The 18,688-nt window shown below is 45.9% G+C and overlaps 1 protein-coding gene across 1 annotated transcript in view; it reads left to right on the forward strand.

The window, feature by feature from the left end:
* IFT122 (intraflagellar transport 122) overlaps positions 1–18,688 on the forward strand; it is a 65,304-nt gene that overhangs the window by 39,203 nt on the left and 7,413 nt on the right. The window contains 8 exon segments of the mRNA XM_051982722.1: positions 1,100–1,153; positions 3,583–3,744; positions 13,278–13,444; positions 14,863–14,948; positions 14,951–15,033; positions 16,244–16,346; positions 17,615–17,755; positions 18,553–18,650. Of these exon segments, the coding sequence (XP_051838682.1) occupies positions 1,100–1,153; positions 3,583–3,744; positions 13,278–13,444; positions 14,863–14,948; positions 14,951–15,033; positions 16,244–16,346; positions 17,615–17,755; positions 18,553–18,650 (894 nt within the window).

Genomic DNA, 18,688 nt, shown 5'->3' on the forward strand with positions numbered 1-18,688 from the left:
AGGGCCACTTCTTCGTCTTCTTCAGGCCTTGTAGAGTGGAAAATGTAATAACTTTAATGACGACATAATGATGGCTTTTATACCGCGCTTTCGGGTTGGCCAAGTGCTTTGTGATCTCTGAGATAAATGCGACTGTCCCACGTAAGGAAGCTGAAGGCTGAGACAATGGGTAACGAAGCTAGCAAAAGCGTGGCGCGAGATTTCAGCTCGGATCTTCTGGATCCCAGGCTCTGATCACCGCACGGACTAGCAGCTTCGGGCAGAGGAACAGAAGCCTTAGATTGTCAGTGTCCTTGCAGCCACTTCAAATCTGAGTTTGTGCCAGTCCAGATGAGGGATTTTAGAGAAACACAGCCAAATTAAAGAAGGTTGGTGGTAGAGATTCTCCATGAGGAGGTCAATAGAAGGGCCATTTGCAGCCTTCAGCCTCGCAGAGTGAGAAGTGCCTTCAGAAGTCCATGGGTCCAAGTGAGCTGCTTTATTACGGTTCTCAGGCAACAGCCGGAGCATTGTGGTTTGTGCAGGGCTCAGTCTCTTGGAGAGTTTGAGTGACAACATTTTCCTCCATTTGCTAGAAGCCATCTACATCTACATCTATTGACTTTCTTCCTCTCCCTTTGTGTACGATAATGTGTTTGCCCCCATTGCACAATGTTTGCTGAGCTGTCAGGTAAAGACAGCTGTCTCCTGGTTGTCCTCTGAGTCTCTAAGATGTATTTGATGTCTTTTATCACTCAGTTACATTTTGCTCAACTTTACTCTGATGCAATCACCCTCAAAGATGCAGCACATTTTCCCCCCGTTGGAAAGGGATTCTCCCTAGAAGTGAAATCATAGAATGCAGGATCATAATTTTGTTTTGTCTAATCCCAAAGGGACTGATCTATCCAGATTTCTTTCTCTGTTTCTTTTAGAGGATAATCCTAAGGATAAAAGCTTTTCTCTCCAGGAGGTATAGCTTCCATGAAAACTCAATGATTAATTATTACCTGCTCTTTCTTCCTTGTTGCCCTTCTAAAACCCAACTTTCTACCATAAACCAGTAACAGACCTAACTGACTTTGTTTTTTTGTTTTTTTTTCTTCTTCCTTTCCTTTAGTCATTTACCAGAGTACAAGATCTCCGATATTTAGAACTGATCAACAGCATTGAGGTAAAAGACCATATGAATCCCCCTTCTTCTTAAGAAAAACCCTTCTGGTTCTCAATGAATTATGTGGAGGCAGCCCTTGTAGCAGACGGGTATTCTGAGCAGCATGGCTTGACTCCCATTTCTGCTTTATGCATCTGTGTGTCATCAGAGCCCGATATGGTAAAATAATCAAGTGGTTTCATGAGTGGATGACTCCAGGAGTCCCCAAATCTAAGTTCCATTCCCAGGCCATTTTCCCCTTCCCCCTGATTCTCTGGATGATACCACACAAAGCATTTAAACTTATGTGCCGTGGGGTCCACAGTATCTGAGAGCTCAGGGAGCAAGCCCTTTTTATGTCTCTCCCTGTCCAGCCAGTTATGTTGCACACTTTAAGCACTTACCATTTGTTGAATGGATGAGCCACAAATGTGTATTCTATTCTGGAAAACTTTTCTGTAAGTGTATGTGAGTACATAGCACGTTTGAATTTCTAAGTGGTGGCAAGCTATAAAAAACAATGAAAATGTGCATTGGGCTTCTATGAAAAAAGCCGCTTCCTAGCCGCCCTCCAGGAGGACGTGCGAGCAGAATCCTTGCTCTAGGAGCAGTGACGGAGTTGCCACAGTGCGCTCCGGTTCTTCCTACAGCGACATGCTTTACGCCAGATAACTCTTAGGATCTGAGGTCGCAGTCTGTGAGTGCCGAGGCCTTTCCCTCTGCATAAATAACGGGCCTGTGTAAGACAGCCTGTAACCTTGGCCTGGTTAACACTGTGCTGTACCTGACCCAGCTCGCTGACGTAGGCCCCAAATAATACTCTTAGGCAAAGAGCATTGATTAATGGATCGATGTCCGTTAGGGAGGAGATATCTCTGGGGTGCTTAGAGGCTTTGTCCCGTTTTACATTTTTTATGAATGGTTTGGATGAAGCCACAAAGGACATGCTTATATAATCTGTGGGGAGCGCCGAGGTGGAAGAGATAGCAGCACGTTGGGCGACAGAATTGGAATGCCCAAGGATCTTGATAAGACCAAAACAATGGGCCAGAGCTAACAAGATGACATTGAACAGAGACGAATGTAGAATCCTATCCTTAAGGGAAAAAATTGCTGCACAAATGTAGGATGTGGAAGACCTGGATTAGCAGCAGGTCATGGGAAAGAGATCTAGTTTTAGTTGAGTGCCAAGTCAGTGCAATCAGCAATGTGCTTTGGCTGCCAAAAATGCTACAGTCTCAGACTGTGTTAATAAGAGCGTCCCCAAAAGGTCCCGCCGAACTCGGCCCTGTGCAGCCCCCATCTGAAGGCTGCTCTTCCTGGGGCCACACTGTACGGGCGACCCTGGGATGTTCCCCGAGGAGACGGTGGGGAGTCTCGTGCAGAACAGTTTAAGGAGCTGGGGATATTTACCTGGGAGAAGGTAACTGGGGAGGTGGGGGACAGGCCACGAGCTTGTCCTCAAAGTGCGTGGCTGTGTGTAAAAGGATTGATTAGACTCCCTGTTTTATCAGGGGAGAAGATGAAATGACCCAGATAGAAGTTACACAGAGGCCAGATTTCACTTTAGTGGAAGAAACTTCCCAGCAGGGGCAGCCATCCAGACATGGAATGGACTGGCTTGTGAAGTAGTGGGCTCCTCATCATGCAAAGCGAAAGGCTGTAATGTACTTAAGAGAAAGCCTGCAAACAAAACTGTCGGAATACCCAGCTTTATAAATACTCTGGTCACGTAGCAGTGAATACTCTGATCTTTGAAACGGCAAGCCTGCTGTCTGGTCAGAGACTCAGAGGGTCCAGAGTCTAACCACAAGAAGCTCAGTGTCAGGAGAAGCCCGTTCTGGGCCTGGGTTTGGAGTTAGGGGAGTGTGGGTTGAAATCCTGCCTCCTCTCCTTCCTCCCCAGATCCCCTTGGCCTGGTCACGTCCCTCTGTAGAATGAAGGGATCAGAGGAGACGCGCTCAGGTCCCTTCTAGCCCTAAAATCAAATGACTTGTAGAGAGACCTCGTCTTCTGATAACTTTGCCGGGGAGGTTCCTTCCGCTGTGACCCCCTTCCCCTCCTCCCTAGCCCCCTCCCTCCCCAGTCTGGTGCTGAGTTTATGGTACTTTGCCAGACTCCTCACACGGAGCCTTTAGCTTTTGGAGGCCCCCTTCTTGAAGAAAACACCAGGGAGCCATCCAGTGAATTCATGCAGCCCACGGGGCAGACATTTGCACCTCCAGATGGGATCGTCCCCTTAAAAGTTAGCTTGTTCTAGAAAATCTGCCTTTGTTGTCAAGCATTCTCACCAGAAACCTGGGAAAGAGACAAGAATGCACAACGGTCTCCTCGGGGTCCCCGAGGGAAAGCCTGGGAGGGTACCTTGAAATAGCTCTGTCTAACCTTTGTAAAGCCTGCTTCCTGCCTAGGGCTGCGGAGCCCATTTCCTGTGCTGCTAATTTTTCCAGGAGAGGAAGAAGCGTGGAGAGACCAACAATGAGCTGTTTCTAGCAGATGTTTTTGCCTACCAAGGAAAGTTCCACGAGGCTGCCAAACTGTACAAGCGCAGTGGGCACGAGAACCTGGCTTTGGACATGTACACTGACCTGCGCATGTTTGAGTACGCCAAGGTAATCCCCACGAGGGCCCGGCCTGGAGCAGTCCAGCAGAGGTAGCAGCAGGTGGGCCCCAGAGGTCTTGGAAGCCCTCCCTGGGTTCGCTGCAGAGATCCCTCCTAGGAGACACGTGCCCAGTGCCTAGGACTGATGTCAGGGAGAGCCAGGGTGGCCCCGGGCGCCAGGCAGTCAGGACCGGGAGAGCGTGGGGCTGACCCCGCGGGGTGCTTTCTGCATCGAGTTGTGGGAGTCCTTGCTGAAAACACAGAGGGGTTCCAAGGGCGATTAGGGCTGAGCTGGCTTACTCAGGCCACAGGGTGAGCTGCGGATCCTGGCTCTGCAGCCATGCCCCATTTCTTCCCGGCGATTGTGCATTCGAGACTCACTTTTGTATTTGGAGGCGCTTGCAGACGCCCGTTCCATTCACTGCCCCGGCTGTGTGGGATTCAAAAGGGCGCTTTGCTGAAGACTTACTTGGGCCAACTCCCAGTGGCTTCAGTGAAAATTGGGCCCAATTAAGGAATAGAAAGTCATTCAGAAGCATTGCAAATTGCAGTTTAGCATTTAACCCAGAGCTAGAATTACCTTTCCGCACATTGAATAACACTGGCTGCTCCTCCGTGAATGGGTGTAATCTACCTTTACCTATAATGTCAAAGGAAGCGTGCCAAAGAATATTAAATGAACCATACATGACCACCAATTAGTTGTTACTAATAGTAATTAGCTAGCTCACAACTTTATGATAGAAATTATTCCCAGTTTTCTTTTTGATTTCCTATTCTTGAAGATCACTCTATTTTTCCCTTTTCTCCCCGCTTACTCCACAGAACCCCTGAGATCATGCCAGTTATATTTCTATGACCAGAGTCATCAGCATTTGGGAATTCTAGATACACTAACAGAATACCTTGCATATAGATAAGGGGTCTAATCACTGTTTTCCATGATCATCAGAGTAGATTGTAGACAAGTTGTGAAATGGGTGAAGTTTTCTTTAGTACCAATAGTCCCTCCTCCCTGGACCCTTCCTCTTTCCCCCAACCTCGTGAGTGTCTCCTGCTAAGGCTTCAGGAACTTCATGTTCTTTTTCATACCTTGCTGTGATCATAGAAAGTCAGACTTAGAACTACCTTAAGAATCATCCAGTTTGGCCCATTCCTAAACAGGAGTCTCCTCGCTACCACAGCACCAACAGGTGGTCATCCAGTCTTTGTGGGATGACCACTAGTGATGGAAAACTAACAACCTCCTGAGGCAGCTTGTTCCACTTTTAGACAACTCTAATTGTTAAGATGTTTTTCCACATATTGGGCCAAAAATATGCTTTTCTGCAAATTCCACCCTTTGGTCTTAATTCTACCATCCAGGGCCAAATAAAACAAGTTGAATCCCTCTTCCGCATGACAGGCCTTTACATGCTTCCACTACACACATCCATCATGTCTCCCCTAAGTCTTCCCCTTTCCAGGCCAAACATCTCCAGCTAATCCTCCTGTGGTGGGGTATTGAATCTCTTGTCCTCTGCATGTGATCCAGACTGTTAGTTTCTCTCCTTAAATACAGTGTCCAGAATTGAAGAAATTCCTTGGACCAAGCAGAGCCTTGGAACATCGCCTCTCTTGTTCTGCATGCTATGCTTTTGTTTAATTCTGGCTGCTGGATCACATTATTGACTCCTCCGGAGCTGGTAGAGGCAGAACTGATGAACAAGGGGGCCTTCACCATCTCAGCTACCCTCTTTTAGATTAGCAGTGTCCTTCCCTCGTTGTGATATACAGAACTGAATATAAAACTGCACATGGGGCCTAATCGGGGAAGAATGTGGGACTGTCACTTCCTAGCCCTGGAAATTAGGCCTCTCTTGGTGCAGTTTAGAATTGCGTTAGCTTTCTTGGCTGCCATATTATACTGTTGACTCATGTTGAGCTTTCAGTCCATAAAAACCCTCAGATCTTTTTCAGATGAGCAGCTGTCTAGTTATATCTCCTGTATTTATGAGGATAATTTAAAAACTGAAGTGTAAGTTTTTATATTTATGTTTATTCAATTTCATTTTATTAGATTTGATCCATTGTTCTAGTCCATCATAATCTTTTTGAATCTTGCCTCTACAGTTAGCGTGTTAGGTATATCTTCTGGCTTTTTGTCATCTGAAAATTTGATGTGTCTTTTCCCAAATCATTGATAAAAATGATAAACAGCACAGAGCCTGGCACATGTCCCTTGGGATTTTCACTGGAGTCCTTTCAGAATGATATCAAGCTTTTATTAGTTCACTTAGGTTCAGCTGGTTTTGAATCTCCTTAATTATACCTTCATGCCATATCATTTCATCTTATCCATAAAAATAACATGAGAGAATTTGTCAAATGCTTTGCTGAAATCTAGGTATTCTGTTGCCTTAATTATCTATCTAGTAATCCAGTCCAAAAGAAAATAAGGCCAGTCTGGCATGACCTGCCCTTGATTAAATTATGTTGGGTCTTGGTGATCACTTGTGTTTGTAGATATCTATCCCTTTAATGTGAGAGAGAATTTTTCCAGGAAGCCAAGTCAAACTCATTAATTAAATCTACAGTTTGTATACTGTATTCTCTTCCCTTTTTGAAAATTAAGACCATGTTTGCCCTTCTCCAGTCCAACAATTCTTTCCCTTTTTTCCCAATCTTTCTCCATTCTTTGACATTGACTTTGCCGTCATATCTCCTAGTTCTTTCAGAGCCTGGTGATGTGGTTCATGTGGACCTGGTAATGAACTCATCACCGGCAGCTCGGAGCTCTCTTATCTCCCTGTTTAATTACTGCTTTGGAGACATATTTTATTGTGTCCTTCTGGCATAGTTTTAAATCAGTCTCCTTAGCAGAAAAACCAGGAGAAAAATAAACCTTGAGCAGTTCCACCTGTTGTCTGTGACTTTTGTCCTTGTCCTATCATCCCTGAGTGTTAGCTTTTCCTTTCTTTGATACTCTTCTTTTCCCCAGTAGAGAGCATTTTAAGGGGAAATCTTATGTTGTCCCCAACTTTAATATTAGCCTCATTTTCCCTGCCTTGCCTCGCCCCTCCAAACCAACACACAGACGACAAAGTGATTTTCCTTGTGTGGCTCCGACCAAGTTACTCCCTACGCTATAAACTCCAGTGGCAACTTCCTGCCTCTGGGATCAAATGTCACCCCTCAGTCTGGCTTTTCAAGCTTGTCCTGACGTGCCCCCCCTTTCATCTCACAGTCTGCTCCCTTCCCATACCCCCATTACTCCCCCTTTCCCCCTCGCCCTGGCCTGGCTCACACCTGACATTTCCCAGCTCTGGGACTAGACAGCCCAGGCGAGTGGGACTTGCTTTTCCTAGTCATTCTGCCAGCCAGCGCATCGCCTTTGCCTAAGCGTGCTCATTCCTCGTCGTCAGAACTGTCCGGGTGCCCTTCATTGGGGATTCCTCCCCGACTCCTCAGCTAGTGCCCATTTACCATGTGTGTGTATGCACTTAGGAGCCTCCTGTTATCTCCCTGAACAGAATGAAAATTCGTTTAGGGAAACTTGTTCTTATTTTTGGATCTCTCGCTCCTGGCACAGAGCCTGGCACAAAGAAGGCATTCATGAAATGTTTGTTGGTGCATGGATCCGTTCTGAGCATCCACATGACCAGCACTCACTGTGATAGAGGGCCACCCAAAGCCACTTGGAGCTTCCACCTTTGGTGGGGCTGCTGCATACCTAAGCTGGCCGAGGACTTTCTTTAGACAACTTTCTTTCCGTCTTTAGGTCTCCAGTCCCAGCACAGAGCTCGGCACATTGTGGTGCTTAATGAATGCTGGTGGGTGATTTATTGTCTCATTGATTCCTCCTAATCAGAATTGGTGGAGGCTTTTGTTTGTTTTTCATTTTCAGAATTTCCTTGAGAGATTCTGGTCCTTTCAAGACTGACTTCCTTCTATAGAATTTAGGCCTTTGGGCCTTTCTTATCTTTCTTCTGAAGTCACTGAAATCTGTACTTCCCAGGTCTGGGGTGCACATAAGATTAGAGCAGCTTTCCTCTTATTATTTGTCATCAATTCTAAGATGCACCAATCATTTCTCCTCAAGCTTCCCAGCATTTCTACCCAGAAGCCAGTTTTTCCTTGTGGGGAAGAAAGGGATTCACTGTTGAATTTCCCCATTGGTCCCCCTTTGTTTAAAGGGCTGATTTTATCATTAAGAAGACAGGAAAATATAAATGGCTCTGCTTGTGGCAGAGAACGAGCTTCAGCAAGTGCTTGGCTAACGCAAGTCCCTCGTCACTTTTCTTTTTGTAAAGTCATCAGCATCCTCCCTCTCTTCACCAGTTCCCTGAGGGGTTTCATGTAACTCTACAGCAGACTCTTGCTGGGGGTTCAGCCATCTTTGGTCTGGTTCAGATAGACACAAGGTTCACAAGACACAGGCTGCTTCACCTCCTTCTTCCAAATTTGTGTATTCCTCTCCCCCGTCATCTCAGGCAAATGGAGGCAAAAAAGGGAGCTGCAGCATGGCCTGGTGGAGACGGGGCTGGCCTTGGAGTTGGGGGGCTCTGAGCAAGTGACTTCCTCCCTCTCTGTCTCTGCTCCTGTCTGTCTGTCTGTCTCTCTGTCTTTTTTTCTCTCTCTGTCTCTCTATTTCTGTCTCTCTCTCTCTCTCTCTCTCTCTCTCTCTCTCTCTCTCTCTCTCTCTCTCTCTCTTTGTGTGTGTCTGTCTCTCTTCCTCTTCCTCTGTCCTCTCTCCTTTTACTCCTCCATCTCTCTTTGTCTCCTCTCTCCATCTTTCTGCCTCTGTCTCTTCTCTCTCATTTCCTCTGGTTCTCCTCTTTCCTCTCTTTCCTCCTCCGTCTCTCTGTTTTCTGTCTCTGTCTCCCCCTTCTCTCTTTTAATTCTAAACAAATATCAAATAAATTGAGCATTTTCATTTACTTACATGAAGTTGTGGCCATAGCTGGTTCCTTTTCCTTGTTTTAGTTACTGTAATTATGTCATAACATGTCTATGTTATTTTGTCTTCCCAGCTGCCTTTCTCTTCTTGAGTCCTTCTCCTCCTCTTCTCCTTCATCTTGAATCCTTTTATTCTCATTAAATCCTCCTTCAATTCTTCTCTTTTAACTTGAGTAGTTCTTCCTTCTCCTACAACTTCTCAGATTATCCTAGAATTCCTTCCTCCCTATGTTCAATTTCTATTCTTCACAATTTCAGAGTTTTCCAAATTTCTTGTTTTTCAGCTCAAACTCTCCCACGAAAATTGGGAGTAGTCTGAAATTTACTTCAATCTTTTATATAAATTGTATTGAACCATAGTGACCCAGCCTTGTACTTATAAGGTGACTTTTTTTAACCCAACGGTAAGGCTTTACACCTATTCTTATTAAATTCCATCTGAGTTGGATCAGTAGTTCTGGCTTATTGAAAATTATGGGAAGGATTTATTCCCCTTCTCTTACCTTACTCTAATCTGAATATGTAACAAGTAGGCCACCTGTGCCTTCTTCCACTCATCCATAAGAATATTAAATAAAATGAAGATAGAGACTTAGAGCACTGCACTAACGACCTCTCTCAGGTTGATATGAATCATCAATCTTGGAATTCATTGGTGCAGCCAGCTTCCAATCCACCTGCCCATCCAACAAGTCAAACAAAAATGTTTTGTTAAAATGTAGGCATACTGTATTTTTTGGCACACTTCTCACCTAAGAATACGGTAAACAAGGAAACAAGATGAAAAGGAAACAAGATGAGTCAGATGTGACTGGGGTTTTGTTTTTGTTTTTGTTTTGGGATTGTTTGCTTTTTTGCCCCAAAAAGATTTACTAATGGAATTTCTTTATTGCTGACAATGGAATGATAAAGGTTTCCAAATCTGTATCCAAATCAGATTGGTGAGATGATAGTATCCCATATTTATGTGGTGTGGCAGCTCCAAAGACATCTTTCCAAATTTATATTGTTTTACATAGGAAAAGACTGATGTCTGAAGAGTGTTGGAGATACTCCACTTCTTTGAGGGGTACCTAGTATCTAGGGGAATCAAAGTGTTATTTCTTACCTCTACTTCCAAGTATGGGCTTTGGAATATTTGAGCACAAAAATTGCCTGAAAGGGATGACAAATCAGTTCCAGGATTTTTGCTAATTTAGTCCAGGTGAGTTAACAAGAGAGTATGGGATGCAGGAGTCATAGCTCTGATGAGCACAGATGTGCTCTATGAGAGTTTATCTTTGAAGTTAAGACAAAAAGGGGAAGAGATCTTGGTAAGTTTTAGTGATGAAAGTAAAAAGCAAAGGAGAATTAACATTTACTGTGTGCATGTCAATTATCTGGTGAGATTCTAAGAAAGTGATTTTGGATTATTTCTGGAATGAAGAATCAAAGGCTGTATAAAAGTACTTAGGATATTAAAAATTGGAATTTTAAATTTGAAATACTAATTCTGATTCAGTAGAGTAAGGGAAAATACATTTCTAATACACAAATTCTCATAAAACTTCCTGTTTATTAATATTACTTTGTAATATCTAAATATGTACATCAATGTATCCATCTGTCTGTATTCTAGAACAAATGATAGCGATTCATTTAAATTCCAAAGCCGAGAAAGGGCAGCACTTGACATAATAGATATTTGCCCATCATTGTTTTGAACACTGATGGTCTTTCTTTTTTTTAACTCTTCAAAAATGTCATTATTTATAACCTTTAAAAAAAAAATTTGAGTTCCAAATTCTCTCTCCTTCCCTGCCACCTCCCCCACCCCCCAACCCCATGCAGAATTTCTAATAGGTGTGAGATGGGACCTCAGACTTGTAATGTGTATTTCTCTAAGCACTAGTGATTTAAAGCATTTTTTTCATATAACTAGAAATAACTTGGATTTCTTCTTCTGAAAACAGCCTATTCCTATCCTTTGACCATTAATAAGCAGAAACAATGTGATTTGTTCTTGATGAACTCAAATTGGCTGTTTGATCTGATCATATGTTCTTTTCTGAGTGTTCACAACCCAAAGACTGAAATATCCCAAAGGCTCCTCTCCCATTGTGGATTCCTTTTTATGGGAAAGTATCTTCTTCAGATACTCAGTACCACTCTTATCTCTCAAAATCTGTTTTCCAGAAGGAGCTGACAAAACTAAGTCACTGAGGTATAAATGATCCAACCAGTTTAATTAAGATGAAACTGGTGATCAGGAGGCCTGGGAGCATCATAGAAATGTGCAGGGAGCTTTGGAAAAGTAGAGAAAAGGACCAGGTTTTTCATCCTTTTTCTGTCACTAACCAGCTATATGACCTTAATTAAAGCTCTCTTTCTCATTGGCAGAATGAGGGATTTGGACCAGATGGTATCTGAGCTCCTCTCCATGTAAACTGGAAATTCTAGGTTATTCTTCTCCAGGACATTTGCATTTTTCTTTTTACATGGGGCAAAGTCAGAAGCCTGATGATAGATAGATTTTGGGTTTTCAAGAAACAGGTGGCAGAGGTATTCTAGGGGATGTATTGGACGCCTTCTTAACATGCCTGAAAGCTCTGTTGTGTCAACTGCTGTCATAAGACTGGCTGACCTTCACATTCAGATCTTGGGCTTCTCTTTCCGCCTACCATACTTTAACTACTTCTGCTATATCAGATTCATTTATCTTTATATTTCTCTTTCCTCTGTCCTCCATAGTACTTCACCTTGAAAATATAGCCTATTTACATTCCATATGGCACATCTGCCTTAAACTCGAATACTTAGGGATTCATTTTAAAAAGTTTTTTGATCAGAATTCAATGAGAATTATTTCTCATTCAGCTCCTTTCCTGTATCACAGTTTGAATTTAAGAAAATGTATACATATATAAGTTTTTTTTGGGGGGGGGAGATGTGGAATACATAGCTTATTAGCATGGCATATTTTTGTTGATTCACAAATTTGTTTCTTAGGAGTAAGTCTGTTTTTCAGAATTTTAAAATTACATTCCCACATACAAATTAATTGTATACTTTCTGGATAAGTGACATGTTTCTTTGATGACAAAGAGGATGATAATTCTTTTAAGTCTTACATAGTGTATCTTTATCAGAATCACTAAGAATGAAAAACACCGTTTAATCTCATTCATCACACATCTTCTTTCTACCTGCTGCAAGACAGAGTCTTCACCATAACCCCTAGATGAAGTATGAATTAGGTCCATTGAACTAAATGTCCCTTAGAAACCCAGTGTATTAAGCCTTGAACAAATAGTTTAGGATTCTGATGACTACAAGTCAGCTCTTCCTAGATTGGAGGGTAGAACTAAAACTGGCCACCGTTGTAAAGATCTTATATTTCTTCTACACAAATATTTCCCCAGGGCCTTTGAACTGTACACCAAGACAGTGCTCCTCAGACTAGCTCAGGACTCAGATCTATGCAATCTCTGTGCCCCTTTTAGGGGATTGAGACCATTGAACAGGTACTAGGGTAATTCAGAAGGAAATGCAGGCTCTTGTGTCATACTGTGTTAGCCCTGTTTAATTGACCAGATAATCACTTGTTACAGCTTTGTGTAGAAAATGGAAAGTGAGTCTGTCTACATTATCCTCAAATAGTCTTTAATTGATAATAGGTGGTACAACATGCCCCTAAAGGCTATTTCCTCTCCCCTTACCTTCTCTTCCACTTTAGAAGTTGTAAAATCAGTAAGGTAGAAAGCCTCTTGTCCTTGTGGGCCCTTCCTCAGTAAATGGTGACCATTTTCACATGATCATCACATTAACCACATTATTAACCACAATCACTCCCATTTAAAAGACTCTTTCCTCACATCACCCCTAGAGTATAGTATTATAATTTCCATTTTATTGATGAGGAAACTGAGGCCAGGAGTTTCTAAGTGAGGTCATCACAATAGTGAGCAGCAGAGTTTGAGTTTTAGCTGAAATCTTCCATCAATCCAGAAGCAATTTTTTTCTTGCTATCTCCAGACCGCCCCTATTTCCTTATTATCTACATAGTTTCTCTTGGAAGAAACACAAGTTAATTTTCAGTGGATTTTCAATATTTTCTGACTATTTTTTGGAGAAATTATATATATATATATGTGTATATATACATGTATATATATGTTATATGTTCATCTCCGTATGCTATCCCAACCACTGTATGGTTGTGAGGACACAGTGAGATAATAAAAGTGTAATATGTGAAGTGCCCGGTACATTGTATATTATTATATATAGTGACGTGTTCACCATTCATTTTGTGGGATTTAGGTGGAGTACTCTGCAAGTATATTAAAAACAGGATAAATGCTTATTATTAGAAAGAGGAAGGAAAGGCCTTTGGTCTCTGTCTCAATTCCTGCCTGGGTCCCAGGCCCCCACGGGCTGTTTTCTCCGCCTACGCCCCCCGCCCCTTATTTCGGGCCTCGCCCCCACGGCTCGCTCGGGCCGCGTGATGGTTTGGGCGATGGGGGCTCACGCGCTGGTCTTCAGTGCCTGCGCTCATCCTGACTGAGCCCTGCCGATGCTGAAGGCAGGAAGCGCTAGAGGTTGTTGTTTGCTCTGCTTCCTCAGGATTTCCTTGGATCTGGAGACCCCAAGGAAACCAAGATGCTGATCACCAAACAGGCCGACTGGGCCAGAAACATCAACGAACCCAAGGCCGCGGTGGAGATGTACCTCTCGGCGGGGGAGCACATCAAGGCCATAGAGATCAGCGGCGATCACGGCTGGGTGGACATGTGGGTGTCCAGTCTCAGACTTGGGAGGACCTGCCATCGTTTGTCAGCTCCTTGGCTCTGACCAATGGGGAGGGGGAGGAATGAGTGTTTCTTCAAAAAGTATCAAGTCCTCTTCCTCCTCAGGCGGGCTGGGAAGTGGATTCCAGGGCTCAGAGTCGTGGTTCTCAATAACTGTTACTGTTAAAGCGTAAGGCAGCTGCTGCCCCCGAAGGGCGGCCGAAGCGGGGGGTGGGGGCAGCCAAGACCCGGAGCCGTAGACCTGGGCAGAGAGCTGACAGTGGCACTGGCTGGGGAGGCTCCTGTTGGCCTTCAGCCCCTTCAGGCTCCCTCATGGCCACTGGGCCTCCCGCATCCTTCCCCGACCTGTAGCAGAATCTCTAACAACCGCTTCGGGCCAAGACACGGGTTTTATGGGTTAAGATGCATTTTTCTCACCAGGAGGACGCGGCTTTGAAGCTTGTAGGAGCCCCGTGGGCTTAGGGCTCCCTCCTCCTCTTAGGGTGCCGCCTCACCCAGCAGTCCTTGCCGAGTGTCTCCAAAAACACTCAATGCAGAGGAGAGGCCTTAAGCGCGTGTTGTATTTGTCCAGGTCTGTGGCCGTTTCAGGGGCGGAGCGGCCGCCTGGGCCGTTTCTGGCTTATCGTGCGGCCCTCTGCTGCTGTTTTTAGGGGTTGTCGCTCTCCTCTGGGCCGCTGACGCCCCGTCAGACAGGAGGCTCTCCAGAGGCAGCTGCTCCTCCCCTGCCTCTCTGCTCGGGGGGGCTGCTGTCCTGTAGCTCTGGCCCCCACTCACCCCCCCCCCCCGGGGGTTGTAAAGGCACCGACGCGCCGTCTCAGGCCATCGGGGCTGCGGGGTCTGACTGGGGGAAGCTTACGGGGCGACTCCGGCCTCCGCTTCCCTTGGGGATGACGACCCCGCTGGGCTGGGCCCGGTGAGGACCGAGCGGGTCCTGTTGGATAAGCAGGCCGCCCACCTGAAAATTCCTCTCTGGGGTGGCCAGACGTGCCCCAGCTGCGCCCTCGTGGTGAGAGAAGGATAGATCTTTGCAGAGATGACCGGAGTAGCCAGAGCAGCGCGGGGGGAAGGGGACTGACCTTGAGGTCGGAGGTCAAATGCTGTCTCCCTCACCTCTATGACCCTTAAGCCCTGGGCCTCAGTTTCCCCACTTGTGAAATGAGAGGGTTAGACTCAGTGGTGTCTCAGGTCCCTTCTGGCTCTGGACGTCTGTTAGTTATGAAGAGCCTTTGAGGTCCTTGAGGGTCAGAAGTGCAGGGCTCCAGCTGCCCTGGAGGTTGTGTCCCAGGGGAGGACCCTAAAAAGTGAAGGACAGAGCCGGTCAGGCAGGGTAAAGTTCATGGGCTGCGTCCCCCGCCTGCCGCCCGGCCACTAACAGCTGCCTCTGCTCTCCCTGACTCCAGGTTAATTGATATCGCCCGGAAGCTGGACAAGGCGGAGCGGGTGCCCCTGCTGCTGTGTGCCCAGTACTTCAAGAAGCTGGACAACCCCGGTACGCGGCTGAGACCTACCTGAAGATCGGGGACCTGAAGTCCCTGGTGCAGCTTCACGTGGAGACTCAGCGCTGGGACGAGGTGCGCACGCCCCGCCCGGTCCCCGAGTGCTGGCTGAGACCGCGAAGAGCCTCGGTGGTCCTCGGCTCTGGGGGTGGGGAGGGAGCGGCGGGGCTCTGCAGGCAAGCGGCCCAGGTGCAGACGGGGGTTTCCAGCTCTGGGGAAGCTGCTTTCCTTCCTGGCCGTGGCTGCCTGGTTTCCATGGCAGCCTCTCTAGAAGTTTCCCTGACTGGGAGCTACACCTGGACCCTTCACGAGCCAGACGCAACCCCACAATTGTCACGTGCAGTTTGGCTTCCTGACCCCCTCGGACCTGGAGTCGCCGCTCCGTTGGCTCGGGGCAGGGCACAGGGGTTACAGGGACAGCTGGAAGGGCACCGGTGTGCCCCTTGTTTGGTCCCCTTGTTTGAATGCTCCCAGTCCTGCTCTGGCAGGCTCCCGGGACCGCCTGCTTGTGCATGAATGGGGGGCCTTTGGTGGAGCAGTGGAGTTCTCTGCTGTCCACTGCCTGGTTTAGTCAGGGAAGAGGAGCTCACCGACTTAGATTGATAAGGAGATTTTTCAAGAAGCATAAATTATGGCGTCTTGGAGCCCGTCCATCCAGACTGTGCAGCAGGCAGCTCTTGGTTGCCTCATACAGCTTTCTGCTACAGCTTGTTTGTGGCCGACCGATTCCTTTTCTTTAAAAATGACTGGTATGTCTGGAGTGGATGCCTCAATTTCTGATACTTCAAAGGCAGAGAGAATGGGGCAGAGGGCGGGATTTTACAGTGGATTCTGGGGCTCAGGAGAAATGGCTAATCTGGCCCATGCGGCACTAAGGCCACAGTTATCACTCAACAGACAATAAGCAGCGATGATGATAATGTCAATTATATTTCCTTAGGTGTCAGATTCAATTAAAAGAAATCTGTTTTCAGCACTACCAAAGCCCACGCAAGCCCTCAAAATAAAACGTTTCCGATTTGGTATAGCTTCTGTGGTCCAGAAACAGACTGTGTTGTTATTGAATCCAGTCTTCTGCATATTGCTGTTAATTGCCTTTTGTTTTCAAAGAGCCTGTTTTGTTTTTGCCTTTCTGGAGGCAGGGAGGAGGGGAAAGAGCCCCTCCCCGTATGGGGTTGTCATGCTGGAGAAATCTGACAGCTTCATAATTAATTCAGCCAAGTACAATGTTTTCATAGGACAAAGTAAGCTGGTTCATTAAGAACACATTTGTTCCTTCTTGTAGGCCTTTGCTTTGGGTGAGAAGCATCCTGAGTTTAAGGATGATGTCTATGTGCCCTATGCCCAGTGGTTGGCAGAGAACGATCGCTTCGAAGAAGCCCAGAAAGGTAGGCTGACCAATCGAGAGCCGTTGCTGGGAGCGGAAATCTAGCTTTCGGAATTGGCCGTGGCTCCCCCTCCAGCTTCCCCAGAGCCAGGGATCTCGTGCTCATCTTTCAGAGATGGTTTCAGTGGCAAAAGCCTGAATTCTCTGTCGGGTTCTGTTCCTGGCTCTGCCTTGAACCATGGCATCACACAGAGTGGGTGTCATACAGGAAGTGTTTGCTTAGGTGTGGTGATTTTCTGTTCTCAGAAGCTTCAAAGGGAGCTTATCCCCCTGTAATAGGGATGCAGGAGATCCTGGGAAAGGAGAGCTGTAAAAAAGCCATTGCTGTTCTCTTGAAAATGGGTTCCCATTCTATTCCACAGCATCTCATCTCTACTTAGATACATTCAGGAACAGTGGCCACCTCCTTACTTCATAGAGGGATTGTGAGAATGCAGGAAGGAGAGACTTGAGTGGTCTTGAGGCATTATGAAGGACAGAGTGTTCTCTCATGATGTAAGCATTTCCAGAGTACCCAGTTGCTGAAGTATCTGCATGTTTGGGCAAAACATATCAATCTCTCCATCTGTCTGTCTCTGCATTTCTAAGAATCCATTGCCATAGTAACTTGGTGCTCAAACAAGAGACTTGAGGCAGAATTGGAACAAAGACAAGAATCCCTTTCCTTGCTTTAAAATGAATTTGGACATTGTAAGTTGAGAGGGATGGGGGAGTGTCCCAGGAGGCGTTCTGTGTGTGGTGCTCAGGTGGAAAGCCTGTTTTAGAGAGGATTCTCATTTATCCTTATATTTTGATGCACTGTCTGAACCAGTTTGTCAAGGACCAGGATCCCAAAGATCTGTAGAGAAGAATAGGCAGGGGGAAAAGTCATCAAGCCCAGAGAAAGACCTTTTAAGGTTTGGCTCAGCAGCAAGGTGGATAGGACTACCTGGAGGTCAATGGAAATTTAATCTTTGTAGGAAATCTGGTACTAAATGGTCTGAGCACTAGTTAGGTCAAAAGGTCCCTTAGTATTGGGCTCTTTTGCCACTCAGGTATAAAAGCTGGGTGCAGCTGTACTTTGGGGGGGGCTCTTGTTACTGTTGATGATAGACCTTGGAGACAACCTAATTGGGACCCAATAACCGCAGGTGCTTTTTATAGATACAAATGTAGTTGGAACAACCTGCAAGCCAGGATTCCCCGTTTTTGAGTCCTCTTTCTCTTCCCTGAGCTATGCCATTTCGGGGACTTGATTGCATCACCCTCCCGACGTTTTGCTTCCTGCAGCATTCCACAAAGCTGGCCGTCAGGGCGAGGCAGTCAGAGTGTTGGAACAGCTCACTCACAATGCTGTGGTCGAAAGCAGATTTAATGACGCAGCGTATTATTACTGGATGCTCTCCATGCAGTGTCTTGATATAGCTCAAGGTAAGTAAATATCAGAGGGCAGGCTTGTTTCATCTACCCCGACTCTAGCATGGAGATAAACATCTAATGAGCTGGAACATTTTAATTAAAACCTAGGGCTTGTTTATTACCTGTACATCTAGAACCCCTGTTGAAGCATAATCTAGCATGTCATCTTTTTCCAGTTTGCCTGTTTTCCAGTTTGTAGGCATTAACAAAATATCTGAATGCCATGCAAGAGCCCTTGGCCTACATGCTAATTCAGAACATTTCCCTCCTCAGCAGGGAACTGGAGCTGCAACCATCTGAGCACCAGTTTGGGTTGTTTTTTTTTTTTTTTTTAATAAAAAGAAAAGCAAATCACATGGAATAATACACTGGAATTTTTTTTATTTGGCTCTTATGTATGATGGAGAAAAATTGCTGCCTGCTAGCATTGGTACTCATGTAGAAGGTTTCTCCCAAAAGGATGGCCCTGAATGAATGGTAGTTTTGGGAGAAGAAATGCTTCTCCATTTGTCTGAGAACAAAGCCTGTGATTTGCTCGTGCCCCTCTTTGCATTAAGAAGGATGAGGGACAGTAGGACAAGGGATGATATTGGACACTGCCCATTCTTCTGTTGCTCTGACAACCCAGCTCTTTCCATTGATGGTGGGAATTGTCCTAAAAGGATATGACGAGGTACTTGTTAGTGTCCTGCCATGATCAGTCTAGCAAACTGGGGCCATTAAAAACTCAGACTCCCATCTTGCCACATCTCAGAGGCAGTTGAGGATTTGGTCTGATTGGTCTTCTCCCTCTCCCTCCATTCCTGCAGCAGACCAAGGCCAGAAGGAGGAGATGCTGGTGAAGTTTCACCACTTCCAGCACTTGGCCGAGCTGTACCACGTGTATCACTCCATTCAGCGCTATACGGTGAGGCTGGGGGTGGGACTCACCGAACTGGGGGCTCC

The sequence above is a fragment of the Antechinus flavipes genome, chromosome 1 (assembly GCF_016432865.1).
Source record: "Antechinus flavipes isolate AdamAnt ecotype Samford, QLD, Australia chromosome 1, AdamAnt_v2, whole genome shotgun sequence".
In the NCBI taxonomy this organism is placed as follows: domain Eukaryota; kingdom Metazoa; phylum Chordata; class Mammalia; order Dasyuromorphia; family Dasyuridae; genus Antechinus; species Antechinus flavipes.